The sequence below is a fragment of the Haliotis asinina genome, chromosome 3, assembly GCF_037392515.1.
Source record: "Haliotis asinina isolate JCU_RB_2024 chromosome 3, JCU_Hal_asi_v2, whole genome shotgun sequence".
Taxonomy (NCBI): Eukaryota; Metazoa; Mollusca; class Gastropoda; order Lepetellida; family Haliotidae; genus Haliotis; species Haliotis asinina.
The window spans coordinates 15575204-15598025 of record NC_090282.1 but is presented as its reverse complement, the minus strand read 5'-3'; the positions used below and the strand labels follow the sequence as shown (position 1 = coordinate 15598025).

Below are 22822 nucleotides of genomic sequence, written 5' to 3'. Positions count from 1 at the left end.
TCTCAATAATACTAATTATCAGCCCTCGGGAAGCTACCATATAATTTATTCCCCCAAAATTATGTATTCAAATTACTGTATTAAATTTTAAAATTTTAATGAATTAACACAATGTTTCATTAAATTGACTCTTGCACCCTCTATAGCCGAAAATTATTTCAAGCAGACCCAATAGAGTTATGCCCCTTGGTGCACTATTTATGAATATCCTGTAACTTTTTGGTGACAGAGGTTAGTCCTAGACAAAACATTGTGCAACTTGTGATTGAAACCAGTTTGGCAAACCCTGACATTCTGATACATGGAGCAGTTGTTTACATTCTGTTCTGTATATGACAAGTGTTCTGTTTGGTAGCTGTTCGCCTCAAAGTTTCAGTCATCGATTTCAGGCAAGCGGTAAGGGATAGTAAGTTGTATATTTGATCAACAGCAAGTTTAAAAGAGTATTCCCCATTGTTTGTATAATACAGGCCAAACTGTTGCTGAAAATATGTGAAATTGTGCCTTTAAATTTAAAGGTGAGTTTCTGCAAGTGGCAGGAAGATCCATGTACGTTTTCAGGCTGTGAAATGATAATTGAACCATAAACAAAAGCCAGAAATGATGCAAGTCTCGGACATTTACTACCAACATTTGAAACCAACAAGACTGTTATGTTGCTGATTAAGCAAAACACGTAAGAGGGTTGAAAAAAAGTAAGAGAAGATTACCTTCGTTTTTTTATACCTGTGCTCCATCCTTCTTGTCAGCACCAAGGTTCTTCAAGGTGAAGAAGAGGCAACATCAGGTCGTCATATCAAGGTCTCCATTTTCTACCAACCGCCAATATGACATCCCGAAAGGGAAACCTCTTGACATCAAAAAGGGCAACAGGTCCACCACACAGTTTGTGGAATTCCAGAAATCTGCATCAACCTGGAAGGTTGGTCTGCTCTTTGTCATTGTTGTATTCTTCAAGGTCAAGCTGAAAACTGCATCATTAATCATGATGAGAATGCTGAAAATATTTATTGATACTAAATCTGTTGCAAAAGAAGTGGGTAGGATTGGTCTTCAGCAACCCATGTTTGTTGTAGGAGGCGACCAGCATATTAAGGTGGTCAGACTCATTGACTCATTTGACATGTCATTGTTTCCCAATTGCATCGATTGATGCTTATGCTGTTGATCACTTAATTGCTTGGTCCAGACTAGCACTTCTTCTTTGAGAGGCTTCTCATCAGGAGATCAGTAACATGTCCCACTCTTCAGCGCCATACCACCCACTGGCCTCTGTATATATCCTGTCTTATCTGCCTCTTACTTGCTTGACAACGTAACAACAAGCTGTGTCGAAATTTCGCTCCAACTGATTAAAGAAGTTGCTAATCCGTAAAGTTTTGTCCTTATCAGACTGGCACTACGTAACTGCAATATTGCTCTGTGCAGTCTTAAACAACAAGCCAGCCAATCCAAATGAAATGAATAAAATATACATCTTTATCAGCCATGGCAGATTTTATGTGCCATAATGTTTGTAGTCTGAAATAGGAAGTATCATCTTACTGGAAATGTGGGTCACTTTCCTAACAGCAGACAAAGAGTGAGTCAAGAATTAACTCATTCTCCAAAATCTTTAAGCGATCTGTTTACTGAGACATAAGTATGCAAAATAAATCTCAGAATTGACACTTCATCCTTTGCAATCCCTGCTTCAGACACTTCATCCTTTGTAGTCATGGTTTCATCCTTTGTGATCCCTGTTTTGGCCACTTCATCCTTTGTGATCGCAGTTTGAGCTACTTCATCCTTTGTGAGCACCATTTCAGCTACACTATCCTTTGTGATCACTGTTTCAGCCACTTCATCCTTTGCAAACACTGTTTCAGCCACCCCGAAAGTTTGAACTAAAACATCCTGAGAAGAAGAGTACTTCATTCTGGCAACCAAGGTCAGGTGGAGGTCGGGCCCAGAACAAAGGTCAAACAGAGGAAGTATGTTGCAGGAAAACAATGATCATTACAATATCATAACATTATTACATTATTACATTATTAATATTACATAATCATTATCAACAATAATGTCATATTCTTTTTTTGAATGATAAAACAAAAAATTCTCTGGTCTTTTACGTAGTTCACCAGATGAGAATAACCAATCACAATCACTTCTATTCCCTGGGAATTAGGTTCACTTAACAAACCTGACCTTATAGTTAAAACAGAACAAGGAAATGTCAACAAATTAAAAGATTTGCAAGCAAAAGACACTGTTTATTTGTTGATATATATAAGAAGTATAAACTGATAATTATGATTACATGGCAATTTATTCAAATCCAAATTCTAATGATATTTGAGACTGAGCATGTTTTTACATGCATTAGTTTAGTTTAATCATGTTTCACTGTGTCCTTGGTCAGAAAGTAACATCCAACATATTCCGTTCTTATAAAACTGATATACATCTGTGGACAGGAATGGACAATAACTTGACATGTCATTAGAACTTGTAAAAACATTTATGTAATTTCACAGAAAGAATTTGAAATTTAAACTTAATTCATTTAAAACCTTTAATGCCTGTCTTATCTCTGAAAAACGTCAGTAGCGTCCAAAAATATTCTTATTTTGGTGATACTAATACTCTTCCTGTCTTGTAGAAAGACATAGTTGACCTCATGATAGATAAGTTTTGTGAAAGGAACTCTTTAAATTTATCTGTGATAAATATGTGTTGCAGGATGAAGCAAATGTTTCGGCACTGGAGAGGAAGCGGTAAGAGTCAGTAACTACCAACTTCAGAAATGCTGCCTTTGTCTGGGTTAGCTGGCTAAAGTGAGAGGCTAGTGATCCAGTGAGGTTGAGGTGTTTGGATTGAGCCCCCCCCCCCCCCCCCCCCCCCCCCCTGTGACAGGGTCTAAAAACCTGGGAGTCAACTTTGTGTGTAGACTCTTTCACAGTTGTCATCACCCCTGGTGTACAGTACACAATCCTGTGCATCTAAAAGAACCCACAAATTTGTCTTTATATGACCAGATGGTGGGCACATGAAAACATGCAAACACCTAGTTGTGGGTACAGCAACATGCAGTGAACTGAGACAAGGTACTGTGACTGTGTGTCCCATTCCACCGAGCTGTGAACTGGATACCTGGTTTAGATGAGAGAGCCACAATAAACTTGGTGTGCCTAGTGGCAGCGAGAGTTATATACTCCCCAAGGAGTTGAAATTGATCATACAATGTGACACTGAGATTGACATCCAGTGATCGAGGCAAACAAATACCAGCGCCTTGTAGCAAGCACTAGTTTCTTGGATATGTGCCCTACATAAATATACTGTAATAGTTTACACAGAGAAAAGCCAGTGGTGTATAAACTGATTAAACATTGTTCTGAGGGCAAGTGAGGGTAAGCTTTAAGCAATATTCCAGCAATATTCCAGTGACGGATACCAGAAAAGTGCTCCAGACATTGCACCCATGTGGGAATTTAACCCGCGTCCTGTTGCAATCTGAATTGTGGTACATCTTGAACAGTAGTAACATGGATGGTAAGTTGTGTCATGTGAGCATGTGATGCCAGTCACCCATGCAACAGTTTTGTTATTTCTACACTTCCTTTCAGGAGGGAATTCGAAAGAAGCTTGTCCCCTGACTCAGGACTGGATAGTGAGGTTGTGACAGGTACGTCATTTCAGTATCTATTTAAAACACGACCTGACTGACTTGTGACTATTAGCACATTGCATTAAGTGTTTCCATCTAGACGCCACCAGAAACGTTAACCTCCTACCTTTATGAATTACTTAAAAACTACCAGTGTTACAAGGTGTTAGTTTACAAGAAAGCTGAACAACACAGCTTTATGTAAATCTCAGATGCATGCACATTTGGTGAAATGCCTCTTTTTCAGAAGAATTAAATTGTAATATTTTCAACCATGCCAAAATAAACCAATAACAGTGATTTAGATGTCCAAAGAAAGGCTGAAATAAACTTCTGCTTTGAGACAGAGATAAACTACTTTAAGTTACCACTTTTCAACTATTAAAACAAGAAACAACTTTTGTAGAGTGTGTAAAATTGTTGAAGAATTATTCCTATGGTTTCAGTCTTTCAAAACATCTTCTGCTGATGGGGATGAGTGGAAACTAGTAAAACATGTCTTTGATATTGAGAAAAAGTGTTTAGGAACAGCTAAAATTATCTGTGTTAGCATGTATTCTAGCAGAGTGACATTTTTCCATTTTCTGTTCATGCATACCAATATCAATCACCTAATCAGTATTTGCATCTATTTATTGTGAAGAATAATTATATGAGGTATAAAGAGAGACTAGCATGCATGATATGATACACAAATATGTATGTAGAAATATGCCACAAGTGACAGATGAAGAGAGAGAGAGAGCCATTGGGATGGTGCAGATGCGGTCAACATAAAATGCTGATGCCAACGCATATGGATGCAACTGTATCATGGTTATGAACTTATTCAGAACTACAGACAGACAAGGGTTACCGTCAACAGTCCGAAAAGTCAATGCATGACTACACCAACTGAAAATGGGTACCTCTGTCACAAAGGAAGCAGTGTAATGTTTCTCTTGGCGTTTAGTGTATACCCCAGCCAAATTTCTGATCCTCCTCTGACTGTGACCTCTCCCAAAACGGATCTCCAAACCAACTGTCAGACGAAACTTTCTCCTTTGCCAGCCCTTAAATGTGTAACTCCAAAGGAAATCAGGAAAATTTCATCAAAAGAAACTGTTGAATCTCTGCTAAAGATCTATCTGTTCACTGCTGTCTTTCCACAAAAGCTGTGTGAATTATTTCCTTCATCAGTACTGTCACCAAGAATGCCACTGAGCATCTCGGCAATATATGTCATACTCGCAGATAGCCCACCCACAAAATGTCATATGTTCAGATGACTCACGCACAATATATGTCATAGTTTCAAATGACCCATCCCCAATATGTCATACTCTCAGATGACCCACCCACAAAATGTCATATGTTCAGATGACCAACGAATACTATATGTCAGACTCTCAGATGACGTCATCTGTTGCTAAGACCCTCCATCTTGTAACAAGTATTCCTTCTCTCTTCGCAGTTGACTCTTGTTTAGTAGAATCTGTTTTGCTGACAAAACTGAATTGCAGTTAGATTCTCGAAGCTTTATATGCTTAGAGGGAAATATTCAAAGGATTTCAAAAGAACTTTTGAGCATTTCTGATACTGAAAATTGTTAAACAAGTAATAATGTGACTTTTTAGAACCCATGACATTATTTTATGGTCCAACCAAAACGGATAGGTCAGGTTGAACTTTTTGCAGGTACTGAAAAAAAAGGATATTACATCCTGAGTGATTTTAAAGGTGACATGCAGATACTTTCAGATGACCAACCCCCAATATATGTCATACTCTCAGATAGTCCACCCACAAAATGTCATATGTTCAGATGACTCACGCACAATATATGTCATAGTTTCAAATGACCCATCCCCAATATGTCATACTCTCAGATGACCCACCCACAAAATGTCATATATTCAGATGACCAACGACCACTATATGTCAGACTCTCAGATGACGTCATCTGTTGCTCTCATACTCTCAGATGATCCACCCCCAATATGTCATACTCTCAGATGACTCACCCCAATATATGTCCTACTCTCAGGTGACCCATCCCAATATATGTCCTACTCTCAGATGACACCCCCAATACATGCCATACTCGCAGTTGACTCACCCACCATATATGACATATTCTCAGGTGACCCACCCCCAATACATGTCATACTCTCAGGTGACCCACCCCCCAATACATGTGATACTCTCAGGTGATCCATCCCAAATATGTGTCATACTTTCAGATGACCCATCCCCAATATATGTCATACTTTCAGATGACTCGCCCATAATATATATCACACTCTCAGATGACACCCACAAAATGTCATGTTCAGATGGCACACCTGCAATATATGTCATACTTTCAGATGACTCCTCCTCAATATATGTCATACTCTCAGATGATCCACCCACAAAATGCCATGCTTTCAGACGACCAACTCCAGTGTGTGTTATACTTTCAGACAATTCACCCACAATATATGTCATGTTCAGTTGACCCACACCCAGTATATGTCATACTTCAAGATGATCCATCCACCATGTACATGACCAGCTGAGAATTGCCAAAAGCTTCTAACAGTGATTAGTATGGTGTTAAATATTTTACTGATGTGGCTCACAGAATACTTTTAGTATGTATGGTGGAGTGTGGTCCTGTGCACAGAGCGCAGGTCAGAAATCATTTAAAGTAAGTGATCAGTGATACATGTTATACATGTGTTCTGACCTTAAGCAGGTGAGTTTGTTAAAAATTGACTCTGGGTACCCAGTTGGACCCTGGGTACCCAGTTGGATAAAGTCATGTGACTACGTGTATAACCTTCTAGGGCCAGACAGACTGCTTCGGTTATCTGGGGTAATAATAATCTGATCTTGATTAAGTGCCACAAGCAGTCACTTGGTGTTTGAAGACTGTTGTTATCATTATTATGTTTTATTACATTTTTTATGTTGAATTGCTGACAAAATCTTTTCTATTCAATAAGTTTGGCCACCTGTATGATATCAGAATCACAAAATTGAGGCTGGTTGTAACTAGATGATGATTTGAAGATTTAATGTGTGCTCTCCAACATAATGCATAGATTGCACACAGGTTGTGGCCATTAGAGATACAGTAGATGATGATATGGAGAGTTCTCAAGACACAGGTCAGGATAAATTGATATAAATCCACAAAACAATGCTTAAAATGGTAGAAAAGGTGGATGTTATGTAAGTTTCTTTCAGATTGCATGAATTTTTAATTGGTGAGCTACAGAACTTGTGGCATTTTTTGTTAAAAAAAACTGTCAGGAAGATAAAGAAGGATGAACATTTTTATCTACATTCCGAAACAGAAAAGTTTCCATCATCGAAGGGCGCTGCTCCCCAACCACGTACCATCAGAAGCACAAGGCTTTTACCCCAAACCACAAATATTGCTTCATTTCAACCCAGAAGTGAGGAAAACCTGTTTAATGCCCGGGTATTAAACTATACAGTATACTCCCATCTGCCTACTGAAAGAAGGTTAAAAGACAAAAGGACAACCCTTAACTTAAGATTTGACTGTAGACTAAGGGTAGACATCAGGCCCAGTGAGACTGACACAAACACAGGTATTGAATGCTGTTCTTGGACCAGCATGCTGTGGCCATTACTACATAACTCTTGTCGTCATCTGTTGCTAAGACCCTCCATCTTGTAACAAGTATTCCTTCTCTCTTCGCAGTTGACTCTTGTTTAGTAGAATCTGTTTTGCTGACAAAACTGAATTGCAGTTAGATTCTCGAAGCTTTATATGCTTAGAGGGAAATATTCAAAGGATTTCAAAAGAACTTTTGAGCATTTCTGATACTGAAAATTGTTAAACAAGTAATAATGTGACTTTTTAGAACCCATGACATTATTTTATGGTCCAACCAAAACGGATAGGTCAGGTTGAACTTTTTGCAGGTACTGAAAAAAAAGGATATTACATCCTGAGTGATTTTAAAGGTGACATGCAGCTGGATGGCATAGTTGTTAATGACTTGAAGCATGGGTTTGATTCTCTTCAACTGATGATAGTATGTAAAGCACAGTGCTCGATTCTCGTACCATGATATTGCAGAAATATTACAACAATAGGTGTCAAACCATACTGAGTCATAGCACAATCAGTTTGTCATGCTCACACAGACACATATAACACACATACCTACTCACTCTCACACACACACAACCCTTTGAGTAAGTAGGAGCTAAAATAGGTAAAATGCATGTTCTACGGAACTGAAAAGTTGGAGTCTCGTGAGCAGCAAGCGTTCTTTCATTCTTTTCGTAAGCACTGTAACTACTGCAGAATGAGAGTCAACATTTTAGAAAGCTGCTTGGTTTGAGTGCTGTGTTTTGTTTTAAGTGTCAAATTCCAGTTTGAAAACAGCAAATGCATGATTGCCAGTCTATTCGATACTAATTGTGCCCACTTTGCTTTTAACATGCAACAAAATATATTGAAGTTGTGCATTGCTACCACTTACCTACTGGCCTCACTGTATATTGGAGATAACTCGTTAATATACAACACTGTAACATGTCAAGAAATTTTGTGAAGGAATGTTGATAGAGACAGAAGATCAGATCCTCTTAAGATGTCAGTGTCCTTGATCTAATGAGATGTAACAACCCAAAGCGTGTGAATTACAAAATTATCTGATAATTGATTTTTAGCACTGATAAGGAATGAGAATAATTTTCTTGTGGTACATATGAATTGTTTTAATAAGGAACCCTTCATAAGTGATTGTAGTGATGATGATTTTCACAGAAAAGCATGTACAATATGAGTGACTCCCCCTCCCCACCCTCTAAAAAAATGTATGTACAACATATGAAGTTTATAACAGCAAACTTGATGTAGTAACCAAATTATGGATTTATGTGAAATTTGCTACAGTTTCAGAGTCACTAAAGGAATCCATAGAGGACAATTTTAAAGACTTGACAAACCAGAATACAGGTAAGTTAGTTTTCTGTATATTCTGGTATTTCTTCAAAGACTGTTTTCTTGCCTCTGCATCATCATTTGTGTATTTTTAGTGTGATACTTACTGACACTGTCATGTTGACATGAAATATAATGATATTGTGTTGTAAAGATGTCAAGGCTTGATGAACAAACATGTTAAGGTAATAACAAGTCTTTGAAGGGCATTTACAAGTTGAATGCATAAGAAAAGCAATATTTATGAATGTCAGCATCTTTATTGTGAATAACATGACGTTTCAGAGTCAGCATGTGCTCCAAAACATTGTGTTATTCACAATGAAGAAGTTGACATTCATAAATCTTGCCTTTCTTAAGGTAATACCAGTCGGTAGAAAAGTCTCATGAGACGTCAGTCTTCTTGTTTAATAAATGTCTAAGTGCATGTCAAAGACTTTATGTAATGTCAGCAGTCATTTCTTAACCTCCACAATACCGCAGTCTAGGTTATATCATTGGATACAGACAGGGACAACCATAAACAAATTTCTGACAGTCACATATGTCATGTCATGTCATCAGAAATAGTATATCAATAAACAAACATATCTGACTCATATATATTCATGTCATCAGAAATAATATATCAGATCAATAAATTCAAATCACACTTTTAATGTCACTAGAAATAGTAAATCAACAAGTAAACAAGTCTGCTGTTGTGCTCAAGCTAAGGATTACAGCTGTACTATAAAGTGTTCATTGTATGTCTATATTGTATATATGGCTTTTAGGCACTAAAGGGACCATTAATGAGTTATGGCGGGTAGGCAGGGGATAATGTTTTCATGGAGAAGCGTGTACAATGTGAGTCATCCCTACCCCACCCTAAAATTAATGTATAAAGTAAGTGACCCCCCTGCATGTCATGTTTAAAATCAATGACATCTCACCCCAATCCTATATATTTTAAGCACAGTTTTAAAATATTTTAGGTAGAAAATTGCTGACCTCCAGCTTCCCATATTTTTTAAGCATAATTTTTAAATATTTTTTTAGCACAAATTTGCTAATACATCTATACAATATTGATGAAAGAAGCACCTTAGACATGCCTACTAGGTTGATTACTTTGTACCGTTTTTAAAAAATGATGTTGCTTTGTCATTAATGATCTGATGTATGGCACAGGGAGTAACAGTTTGTTTTAGGTGTTCATTTGAACTATCAAATTACACCTTTGAGTCATTCAGGTAAATTCATATAAGTAACAAGATAGGAGGACACTTAGACGCAGTAAGAGCTACCAGAACTGATGGAACCATGCATTTCGACGTGTTTCCTGGCACAGCCAAGGGAGACAATTCAGACAACAGTTTATATTGTCTCATATAACAGTCCCATATGTGCCCCTAATTTATCTTAATGTTCTGCAAGTATGTACTAAGTTGCCTCCATGTATAATGCATTTACATTCTGATTTTGCTGCCATCATGCCAAGATTGCTAGCGTCTCAAGTATGTGTGTCTAATTAAAATCTCCTGGCTATCAACTTGTCAACTATATCACACCCAACTGACAGACACTTGCATAAATTTACAACCATTACTAACCATGAGGGCTGTTATTACCTGTAACATGTACAAATGACTTCTTGCTATGACATTTTTTACACAATAAATAATCTGAGCAGTATGTGTGCACTGACCTGTGCGTCAGCGACCCAAGACAAGAGGCAACACATAAACTTCACAGCCACTGACAATAATGTATTGTAGACAGTTGGCAAACCCAGTAGCCTGTATTTATAGATCCCTAAATGAGTTTGAATGGTTGATCGAAGAGATGATACGGGATACCCTCGCTTGGGCCATATGAATTTAAACAAGGACAAAAGACACCCTTTGAAGCTCTGTTTGGCTTGCACAAGAACAGCTCATGCTGATATACCATGGCAGAGACTAATAAGATAGCCCATCTACAGCTTTTCTGCGGTGGAATTGAAGTGTTCTCCCACTAACCCTGTTTGCCCAGGGGAGATAGGGCTGGTGATAGGGTCGCTTCACTAATCCTCTTGTACATTGGGCAACGTACGTCAGAACTCCGAGAAGCACAGACAACTTCAGCAGTGGTTTAGGGTTTTTGGAAAAGTTCTCAATTGAGATTTATCTAGTTCTTATTTTGACTATCTTGGTATTGGACTGATCATCTGAAATGGCAAGTTTGATTTTGTTTGGTTCTTGAAGTGAAAGATTGGTGGAATTGTCTAGAATATGATGGTTTTCATGGTGATTGTCACTTGTGTGGTTATTTTGCTGTATTGTTTTCTGTTTTTTATTCATGATGATGATGATGGATTTGAATATTATTTCATATGGATAATATGGATGATGTTTCAAATTTTGACTTTGTCTAAAACCTGTACCTTTTGTCACTGAATAATCACTTCCATTTTGTGATTTGACATGTAAAGAAAGAATTCAGATAATTGAAGATGACTTGAAGGAATGTAGATATGTGGGAACAAACAGATACAAAATCTGGCATTGACCAGTCAAAAATATATTAAGCATGGCTATTAGCTTTGGCTTGTACTTGAAGTCTCACATCAAATCCTGTAACCCTAATTAACTAATTGTAATGTTGTTTGTATGATTCTGTGTTTCTGATTTCTAGACAGTCCCAAACGACCCTAAAAATTGCTATGATGTTTAACATGTACACACATCTATTCATTTATTCTAGATTTATATCATAACATTCTGCAGATAATAGAAAGAAAACATGAATTTGCAATGAACAGCTGTCAGCATGTCATCAGAAGGATACCTTAAAAAGGAAAGTGACCTGTTGTTCTGTGCATTTCAAACATGTATATTAACATGTTGCCAACAGCAACCATTTCAGAATTAATACATATCGGAACACCCACAGTGAATGCATACATACACCTTTAAAAACTGTTGAATTTTACCAGCTGATTTGAACATTGGATGATTTAAACAAACTGTGAAAGTTTTTCGCACCTATTTATATTTTCCAGTGATGCCTTATTGTTATCAATTTCAGATAAAGGTACTTTATATTGTACAAGTATTTTTAATGCTCCACCTGTTCCTTTTGAAAAAATCCATGGAGATAAGAGCCCACAAATTATATGGATGTATAGCATTCTTAATGGGTGTTTTGTGAGAGAACTTTCATTTCCTTTCCTTGTTCTATAAATGGAACCATAACTTTAATGCTATGGCTGTTGAAATAATTTTGAAACTGATGACTCAAGGTGCACACTGACCTATTTAAACAATTTTGAGACTCATGACTGAAGGTGCACTACAACTATTGAAACAATTTTGAAAGTGATGACTCAAGGTGTGCAATGACTGTTTAAACATTTTGGAGACTGATGACTCAAGGTGTGCATTGACTATTGAAACAATTTTGAAACTCAAGGTGCACTATGAGTATTGAAACGATTTTGAAACTGATGACTCAATGTGCTCATTGACTATTTAAACAATTTTGAAACTGATGACTCAAGGTGCTCATTGACTATTGAAACAATTTTGAGACTGATGACTGTTTCATCAATGACTGACATGAATTAGCAAGATAAACACATCTCATGTACATCACAATCCATATGAAAATCAAGGTCAGCAACCCTTGTGTATTCCATTAGAGATGTGAATCTGTAATGAGTCGTCTGTTTTGTTATATTAGTTGTTGCATGCATTGTATTCCAGTTGCACTGATCAATGCCCATGGCATTTTGTATGAAATAGATCATGTGCTGACTGCCATCATATAGCGTTAATATATCTGAGTGCGGTATTATACAACAAACAATTTAGAGAAGGTTACCTCTTGCCAACTGTCAGTCAAAATGAGTGAATGCGGTACTTCCAGAGATGTGCTGAATGTAAATGGTGATCTGTCTAAAACCAACTGGCGATGTTTTCCAGTTTACTGTGTGGTCCAGATCAATATGATTTTAAAGGATGAGGACTATTTTCATGTATATAGAACTTCTTTATACAGTATAGGCAGTGTTTGGACGGATTCTAATGTTGTTAAGCAAGTGATGACCTGAAGTAAAATTTTGGCCAAAGCAGCGTCACCTTCCATCACAACAACAGGATTTCAAGACGGTTTCAGTTAACAAATGTTTTAGTTAGTATTACACTTTCTTAGTAAAGCACAAAGTGTGCTATTTTGGAGGGGTTAGAAAGGGGATTTGAGTCTCTTCTGGGATTTGAAGTTCTACTATCACATACAAATGCAGTCAATGAGTGAGTAACTTTGTTGTTTTTTTAATCCCCCCGGCAGTTAATGCCTGTCTGTCCGTCCATCCATAATCATTTTGTTTCCGGAGCATAACTCAAAAACTGTTCAATATTTTTAGACCAAACATGATAAATATAATAATCTCCACCTATAGTTGACTTCTTTTTTTTTTTTTTTTTTTCCATGGAACACTTTGGTGTTAGTCTAATGGTGGGGTGGGCTTCGTTTCCGGAGCAGAACTCAAAAACTGTTCAATATTTTTCTGCAAAACTTGGTAGATATATCAGTCAGAACCTGAAGTGGTGCCTTTTGCTATTTATAGGTTTTTGTGATTTATTGTTTTCTCGGTTTCCATGGAAACATTTCAGACATAGTATGAAAAGTGAAAGGTGTGTTTCGTTTCAGAGCAAGACACAAAAACTGGTGTATATTTACTGCAAAACTTGGTAGATATATGTAGCACACCCCAACGGTGCCTTTTGCTATTAACAGATTTTTGTGATTTATAATTTTCTGGGTTTCCATGGAAACGATTCTGACTTAGTCACAAAATGGACGGATGAGCTTTGTTTCTAAAAAGACATTAAGTAACTGTCAGATGATTTGTCCTTTCAAATATGTGGGGGCCAGGGGGATATGTCATCTTCTAATGACTCTTGTTTTTACGTCTAGTCATCCGTGAAAACATATTAGGAATAAAATATGCAATCTATAGTTAATTTTTTACTGCCTTACATGTTCTTACTGAACTGCACTGTAACATTTTTAATAGCTTTTAATGTTTGTATATGGCCTGAGATTTTTAAACAGAAAGGAATTGTACTAGAGTCAGGTTTTGGACCTGTGGCTCAAGTCACAGACAACTAAACTCATGTTTTTACCTCTGAGCATGTGCTTATGAGAAGCTATACTTTTGCAATTGAAAGCATGGAATTCAAAGCAGAATAATTCCTCAGTAGTCCTTGCTTGCCTCAAGGACTGACATGATTGCAATGTTGTTTACTCGATCTGACATAGGAGGATCATTCAGCATGGTGTCTGCCAGGCTTGATCATTCACTGACTGACTCACTGACTTCCTGACTGACTGACTCACTGACTCACAAACTAGCCCTTCAGATAGAAAGGCACATGTAATTCTTTTGCAAAAAGTAATCAGTCAATTGCAGTTTGAATTCAATCATATTTTTCCACCTGAGGATTTATGCTGAAACCTGTACAAAGTTAATTCACATTTCAGTAGAAAAACATCATTGAAAGCTTTCCATCACAGAAATCAGTGACACAAATGTACTGATTTGTGTTTTTGTGTTTTTTCAGGTTTTTTTCAGGTTTTTTTTTTCCATTTTTAGATCTATTTTTTTAATGTGTTGTAATGCACACATAAATTAAGACTTTCAATGTGCAACAACCTTGCCAATAAACAGCCTACATTGTTACCATAAGGACTGAACCATTTAAAACATGAACATGTCCGTAATGAGTTTACCCAGCCCTACAGGCAGATTTGCCAGCATTGTACTTACAGCTTACCAACTGCATAGCAGGGCTGACACTGATCTATGGCAGTCGTCCCGGGGGTAGAGTCAGTCTCGCAAGGAATCAGCTAATGATCTGCCACCATTCAAGGCATCATATAACATACTTTATTGCCATGATAGATTGGAAATAAACATGCATCTGAGCAAACTAATCTCAACACTAACAAAGAAATCTGGCTTCATTGTAAACAAGTTCAGTTACCACAGTCAAGGGTTGATGAGATTAGGGTGTGAAGCATGATACAGCAGAGAGGTTTTATTGCTGGATTGCATCTGTGTTTGCCAGTGCTTCAAGAGTCGGGCCAACTTCTTGGTTTATGTATTCTATTTCCATACCTGATTTCAGTTATTCATATTAGAGCAGGATTTCTGACTTACAGGAATTTCAGATTAATTGATATTTCTGTGTTGTATTCATATTAGATCATGCAAGTTGTGTTGTACATTGATTCGAGGAGAGGATCTGTGACAGACAACAGTGGTGCATGCACTAACCAAAAGTCTGCATGAACTACAAGTCAAAAATGGACTGTTGATGCGTCAGATGTGAGTCATGTCATCCACATGGTGCAACTGACTGGATTTGTTTATCCCAGAATTTTATTATTTTCTGGAGTCGTGTCTGCACAAACTAACTAAGCCATTTGCTACATTTTCACAGTTTCTGTCAAAGTGATGACTTGTTTCACTTAGCAACTGAGTTGATCTTTTTGCCCATGTAAACTGATCCAAGGTTCTTGGAGACAGTTACATCAGCAACAATCAGTTTGATATGAAATAAGTTCCACTGAGAACAATACTGCCCATGTCAATGTGAAATGGACAAACTTACCTAGTAATGCCTTCTCCCCAGGAAAAATTCCTGTAGAGAAGGGGACAATTTCATGACAAGAATAGATACTTTCTTACAGAAGTCCAAGTCATTCAACACCATACCAGATCATAATCTTGAAACACTTAAAGAGTTAGAGATCTAAAATCTGATCTAGCAATATTTGAAGAGAGAAATAAATGAATATTGTATTTGATTTTGTGAATATGAAGAGTGTGTTTATCAGTTGTTGAAATGTGTTAGGTTATGATGTGGTAGTACCACAAGGGATTCATGGTTAGTTAACGCATGGAGAGTGGAACTCCATGTGCCAAATCAAATGCCTCTTCAGTGTACAGGGGGTGCTGTTATTTTGCTAACTATAGTCAACGTAGTGTATAACATGCTGATGGATGTTTAAACGGTTAGTCTTTTCCATGAGGTACCATGTTGAGGTACATGTTCTATCTGTGTCTTACAAAAGAAATCTCAAGTTGGTATCATGTTATCATTTAAAATAGGAAATAAAATCAAAGGATTTCACCATAATGGAACAGGCTCGAGAACGAGCCCTCAAGATAGTCTCACTGACTAGCTCTGATGCTGAAAACACTCTGGATGGTAGAGGTGAGTGAAGGCAGACATATATAACATAGGCTGCATAAAAAATTTAAGTGTTTCTTGGGCACATTTTTTTTTTAAAGTGACAAGGGAGGAACACTTTTTTATTTGTTTCTCTCAGATATACAACTTGGGAAGTTTAGCACGTGTTAATGAGTTGTAGATTCAGTCACTCTCGTCCTTACAGTCACACATTCTTATAGTAGACAAAAAGATGATCGGGACACGGCCAAGTCGAAATTATTTTTTTTAAATGGCTATAAAAGACTGCACTCAATGAAAAGTGACGCACCGATGACCAAGAAACATTTCACTTTTTTTATTTAGCCTTACCTGTAGTTTTTCTCAGTGTCCCAAATTATGTGCATGTTAAAATTTAGTTAACCAAGCTTTTATAACATTCCTGTTACAGAAACTGATTTAGAGTTACCAGGTCTAGGAGAAGATGAACAATATGGTGAGTGGCTAATTATTATTATCTGGCTAATTACTATTATCCCCCAGGCATGTAATGTTGTCGACGCCTTGTCTGTCCATGCATCCCTCCGTCTAATCATTTTGCTTTCAGTTCTTAACTCAAAAACTGTTCAATATTTTAAAACCGATATTGGTATATATAATAACATGCACCTATGGTTGTGCCTTTTGTTGTTTACAGATTTTTGGTATTTTTATTTGTTTTGTTTTTCCATGGAACGTTTTGGTGTTAGTCTAATGGTGGGGTGGGTTTCGTTTCCAGAGCATAACTCAAAAACCGTTCAATATTTTTCTGCAAAACTTTGCAAATACATCAGTCAGAACCTACAGTGATGCCTTTTGCTAATTACAGGTTTTTATGAATTATTATTTACTCAGTTTCAATAGCAACGTTTCAGACTTAGTCTCGAAAGTGAGAGGTATGTTTTGTTTCCGGAGCACATTTCGAAAACTACTTAATATCTTTCAGCAAAACTTGGTATATCTCAAATCTTGAAGTGGTGCCTCTTGCTATTTAAAGAATTTTGTCCTGTTTATTTTTCTTGGTTTCCATGGAAACAATTTGTACTTAGTCTCAAAAGGGAAGGATGGGCTGTTTACTGAGTACACCTTGAAAACTTCTGAATATGTTTCTGCAAAAGGTGGCAGACGTGAGCTAGACGCCTAAGTGGTGCCTTTCGCTATTTACAAATTTTAGGCATCTTCATTTTCCCGGTTTCCATGGAAACAATTTGGATATAGTCTCAAAACGGAGGGATGGGCTTGGTTTCCGGAGCACAAAGTGAATACCATTTCGTATCTTTCAATCAATCGTGGCAGATATATGAGACAGCTCATGAAGTGCCGCCTTTTGCTGTTTACAGATATATGGCATTTATATTTTTCATGATTTCCACGGATTGGATTCAAACTTAGTTTGAATTAAGAAAACATCAAGTAACTGTCAGATGATTTGTCCTTTCAAATATTTTGGGGCTTGGGGGTTGGGGTGGATATGTCATCTTCTGATGATTCTTGTTTTTTAGTGACTAAGCCTGTTGTGAGTAATTGAATATCATGAGTGATGAATCACCCATCTTACGTTTCTGTTATATGCGTTTAGTATTATGTCATGAAACAACATGACAAGACTCTCTTTCTCTAAAAAATTTTTTCCATTTTTGGGGGGAAAGCAATGCACCTTTGAGAATATGATCTGGATATTGGCGCTGTATCAATCTGTATAAAACTATATAAACTTATCATGCTGGGAGACGAGACATACCTTATTGATGTACTTAATGGCAGAATTTCTGCCAATAACCTCTGCCTTGAATATACCTTGTGTATGGCCTTTGTTCCATCCAGACAAACATCACTGATTGTAAGTGAAAATAATAATGTATTTCAGCTTCAGTGTGAATAATTCCCCTGTAGAAAAATAAACACAGGAGGACTGGATGATTTCATCCCATTCAGTGGATATTTAATGTCAAGGTCATGTGCCATAAATGCATCCCTAGCAGTTTGCAGGAAGGTATAAGCACATGCTGAAATTGAGAATTATGACCTCTAAATATTGACTGCATGAACACTTGCTGAGGTCAAGAATTATGATTTCTGCTTGCTGACTGCTAGGCCTATGTTCCCTGACCCTATCTTGATTCCCAGGGTTATGTCCCTTGATTGTATGTTGATACGGTTATGTCCCCTACCCCCCATATCTTGATGGCCAGGGTTATGTTATGATAAAGCAGAGTTATTGTCATCTATCCGTATCTTGATATCCATTGTTATGTTCCTTTACCATACCTTGATGTCCAGGGCTATGTCCCCTAACCATATCTTGGTGTCCAGGGTTATGTCCTGTAACAATACCTTGATGTCTAAGGTTGTGTGACTTGACCTTATTTTGATGGCCAGGGTTGCGTCCCTTAATGGTATGTTGATGGCCAGTGTTATGTCGCCTAACCATATCTTGACGGCCAAGGTTATGTCCCAAACTGATGATAACACTTGTACTTTACTCAGACTCTGGTAAGGAAGCCAGCACAACAGAAAGTCCATGTCAGTCCCTCAGCCCCGCAAGCCCCAAGAAGCAGAGATCAGCTATTATCAAGAAAGAACGCTCACCAATACAATTCACAAGACGGAAGGTGAGAATTGCTGTAAATATCAAAAGCTTTTTGTGATGACTGTAAGGAGGGCAAGGCACTTTCACATCTTACCGATGTATCTATAGGTAACAGAGTCAAAGTTACTTACACGTTAGTCCAAGCCAACATTTAGTGGATCAGGGTTATCCTTAGCTAATACAGCATAAGGTGATATGAGTGAGTGCGTGAGGTTATTTAACACCACAGTCTGCAATATGACGTTGGCCTGTAAATAATTGAATATGGAACAGACAGCAGCATCAGCATCGATTTACGCAATAGGGATACGATGACGTGTGTCAAACAAGTCAGTGGGGATTACCACTCAATCCTGTTCACCTGTTATGACAAATATAATTTATGAAGATCAATTCTAACTGGATCTTCACAGGTCTGATGTAACATAATCTTCTAAGCCTGTATATGTCAACAATAAGTTGGTCCAGTTACTGGTGTTCCTCTGTACAGTCTTCGTTAGAAACTTGTAAGGGAAACTAAAGGGCATTTAGAAGTGATGGGCACGTGTCAAACATTTTTGGATATCAGCTTCCTTATCTATGAAACAGTGTTTCTATGCCTCCTTCAGGTGAGAAATACAAAATGGTGAGACACAAGGATGCATGCACACAAACATGCATCTATGCATGCATACATATTAAGATAACAAATGATGATAGCCTAGATCAAGAGCATTTTATAGAACAAGTGGATTACTGTAAAGCCAGGTAATTTGAAGGAGACAATTCTAAAGGACCCCTTCAAGTTACTAATGGCAGTCATAGTGCTAACTGCCCAAGCTTGTTCAGTTAAGCTCTGATGTGATACTACTATTTGGATTGCAGTCCATGCAGACTCTGTGTTTGTTTTTGGACCATATGATGAGGTGGGATGAACTTTCAGAGCCCGGAGGTTACCCCTCAAGTGACCCCTGAGCCAGAGGAGACCAAATCTGTGGATGACTGGAGCCCTCTGCCCCCTAGCAGAGAGAAGACATTGACTCCACCCCTTCAGGAGGAGTATGTCCCCAATGTCAGCATGCCAGATCTACCACAGTATAGACAGGAACAGAAGGTGATATTCCTGTCCAAGCAACACTGTTATAATCATTCTGTAGATAATTGTGAGTGAGTGAGCGAATTTAGTTTTATGCCACTTGAAGCAATATTCCAGCAATGTCACAGCAATGGACACCAGAAATGGGCTTCACACATTGTACCCATGTGGGGAATCAAACCCGGGTCTTCCGTGTGATGAGCAAACACCTTAACCACTAGGCTACCCTGCTGCCTCAGGATAGGTAAGACTTGGCCTCAAACTTGGTAATCATCCTTCACCACTCTACATAATTACGTGTATCAGTTAACATTATACTTCCATCCTACATTTGGATTGTTCCCTTCTCTTTCTCATGATGACATTCACACTCTGAATGGGTGTATATTCTGGCAGAAAATGCTTCAGGACTGTGGTAAGTAGCTCAACACCCTTGACATGTGAGGTGTTGTTGTGACTTGAAATAATGACAGCTCTTATCGACAAGTTTCTTATTACTGAGTGATAAATTAGGACAATTAAAATCCCCAATGGTAGAAGAATTATAGAGCCTCATACCAAATTGGAAACGGATAGCACTTCTAGTTTTAAAGTAAAGTTACCAAATCAGCTTCAATTCCCTCATGGGTGCAATGTCTGGAGCCCATTTCTGGTGTCCTCCACCATGATATTGATGGAATATTGCCCAAACCAGCATAAAATCATACTCAGTCAGTCAGCCTTGATGCCATGATGAGCAAATTTTTTAACTGTATTTCTTGGTGTGTCCATTTCTGTCTCACCAAGGTGGAATATTTAATCATGTTAATCTTTCAGGTTGAGTTTCCAATTCTCACTTGTTCTCTCGTGTTTACTCTTTCAGGAAGGAAAGAGGTCCAAGGCGCAGAAGTTCTTTGTGGAGGGACCCCCTGAAATGAAGGCTCCCCCAAAGAAAAGGAAATCACCCCCAAAAGTGAGGAGACTGTAAGTGCTACACCACATTCAGCAATGTTGTAAGTTTGTCCTGCTTGTATCTTGCCCCTATAAATAACGGCAAATGATTTGTCACAGGGTTCTGGTGCCCGTGAAAAGTTCAGCCTAACTATGTAGACACCTTACTTGCACTGGTACTAAGTCAGCTTTAAGTTTATAATATCCTAATAATATCTCCATTTCTTTAGAAAGTAAAATATCTGGGCAAGCAGTCTTTATTGTGAGCAATAAAGTAATGACACAGCACAAAGTTCCCTCCTGCATATTTCCACTTAATCTTTAGGGAGAATTTACAGTTACAGATTTAAGGGGGAAATTACAATTACCAGTGTGTGAGTAATTTGTAAAGGGAAATGTGTGTTGTATCACAGTTTAAAGGATTTCTTTATACCAGTTCTACTTTACACTGCTGAACCTCACCTGTTTGTACTAGTGAATGACATTGTACATAATGTGAATGACATTGTTCTTAGGAGGCACTTGCTTGATAATGGTGTTAGAACCTACACCGAAATGTTGCTCTCACTGCAATAAAGAAGTTGCTCATCCATACATTGTTGTCCTTCCTGACATTGTACATGTATTGTGCCACAACTGTTATCAAAATACCATGTGAATCACTCTTACTTACAGTCCCAAGATGCACTATCGTAAAAAGTCTCGGCCAGCTGAAGCCCCCATGTCAGCAGGTGCCCTGCAAGAAGTCAGTGATCCACTTGACTTCCTTGCCAAATACTGCATTATCAAGTATGTCCACAACTTGCACTTCCCAAAGCATGCAGTTCCAATTTCCAGGCTCCATCTGTTCAGGACTGCTAAGATGATCATGAGAGTTGGTTATTGGAGAAAAATAATTGTATAGCCTTGAGTATTATCATACTGAACACACCATGAAGATCCGGTTAGAATTGGTAACCCATGTTTGTTATAAGAAGCTACTAACTGGATCAGATGGTCAGACTCACTGACTGGGTTGGCACATGTCATCATATCAAAGTTGCATAGATTGATGTTCATGCTGTTGATCACTGGATTATCTTGTCCAGATACGATTCTTTGCAGACAACTGCCATATAGCTCAAATACTGCTGAGTGTGGCATAAAACTAAACTCACTCACTCACTGAAGCATGTTTCCTGTGATCTTGTAAACACTCATTTTGTATAAGACTGTATGGTGTATTTGATTCCTTGCAAAATACACATACATTCATGACAGCTCTGAGGAAATTATTGCCTGACTTACTTGAACAGTTCAGCATTTGAAGTTTCATAAAATACCTAGCACCTTTGAAAGCTAAATTTTTATTTCAATTAAATATCGTTCATAATATTATTTTCATCTGTTCATGTCACAGAATTTTTTTGTCCATCTTCATTTCACACATTAGTCTATGTCTTCCACTAGTCCCAACCGCCTGCCCTTCTATGAGGTCATCTTTGACAACATGGTAACTGACCAGACACCAAGATTCAAACGCCCACAAGCAGCTGCCGAACCTGTGGAAAGAGAGGTCAGAGAGGTGGTCAAGATCAAGGGCAAGGGCAAGAAATCATCAAAGAAGTCAGAGGAAGACAGTTTGTCTGAGCACGAGCTGAAGTTGGCACGGGACATGCTTCTTATCAACCACAGACAGAGCATAACAAGCAATATCGTGAGCTTATTGAGAGAAGTCTAAACTTGTAGTTTGAGTTGTCCCCCTTACCTGCTGTATCAGTGTCAGTGTGTCTGTACCTGCCCTGTTGAGCATTGCCTCCAGATTAGGATCTTACTGTAGTTCAGTGGTAATCAATCAGCGGATTAACTTGTAATGTGTGCCCAGTATGCTGTAGAGTGGGGTAGCCTAGTGGTTAAAGTGCTCACTTGCCACACCAAAGACCTGAGTTTGATTCCCTTCATGGGTACTATGTGTGAAGCCCATTTCTGGTGTCCGTCTCTGTACTATGGCCGGAACATTGCTGAAAACAGCGTAAAACCACACTCACCTACTCACTGAATTCACCATGGGTGTTTCATGTTAGAATAAGAGCTGTGTTAAGAGCTTACAGTGTGGATCATCTGGTTAGGCTCCGTGACTTGGCTAATTATCCCCCGCAACAACGAAGTGGCGGGAGATATAGAAACGAGTTCCATCCGTATGTCCATCTGCCATACTTCGTCAGAAGCATATCTCCTAAACTATTCATGATAGTGTGACCAAACGTGATACGAACATGATCCTTAGATGTGCCTTTTGGGGTTACACACAGATAGCAACTTTTTTTTATTTCTTTTTTATTTTTTTTTATTTTTTATTTTTTTTGGTTTCCATGGAAACATTACTAAGGCTGTGACTATTACT

At 38.0% G+C, this 22822-nt stretch overlaps 1 protein-coding gene across 1 annotated transcript in view; it reads left to right on the top strand.

Moving 5' to 3' along the window:
• Window positions 1-22822, top strand: part of LOC137277551 (uncharacterized) — a 62717-nt gene that overhangs the window by 30053 nt on the left and 9842 nt on the right. Inside the window, exons 9-19 of the mRNA XM_067809335.1 lie at window positions 750-922; window positions 1869-1973; window positions 2725-2759; window positions 3612-3670; window positions 8556-8618; window positions 16257-16301; window positions 18332-18456; window positions 19357-19527; window positions 20372-20472; window positions 21115-21228; window positions 21889-22135. Coding sequence (XP_067665436.1) covers window positions 750-922; window positions 1869-1973; window positions 2725-2759; window positions 3612-3670; window positions 8556-8618; window positions 16257-16301; window positions 18332-18456; window positions 19357-19527; window positions 20372-20472; window positions 21115-21228; window positions 21889-22135 — 1238 coding nt within the window. The remainder of the gene's footprint in view (window positions 1-749; window positions 923-1868; window positions 1974-2724; window positions 2760-3611; window positions 3671-8555; window positions 8619-16256; window positions 16302-18331; window positions 18457-19356; window positions 19528-20371; window positions 20473-21114; window positions 21229-21888; window positions 22136-22822) is intronic.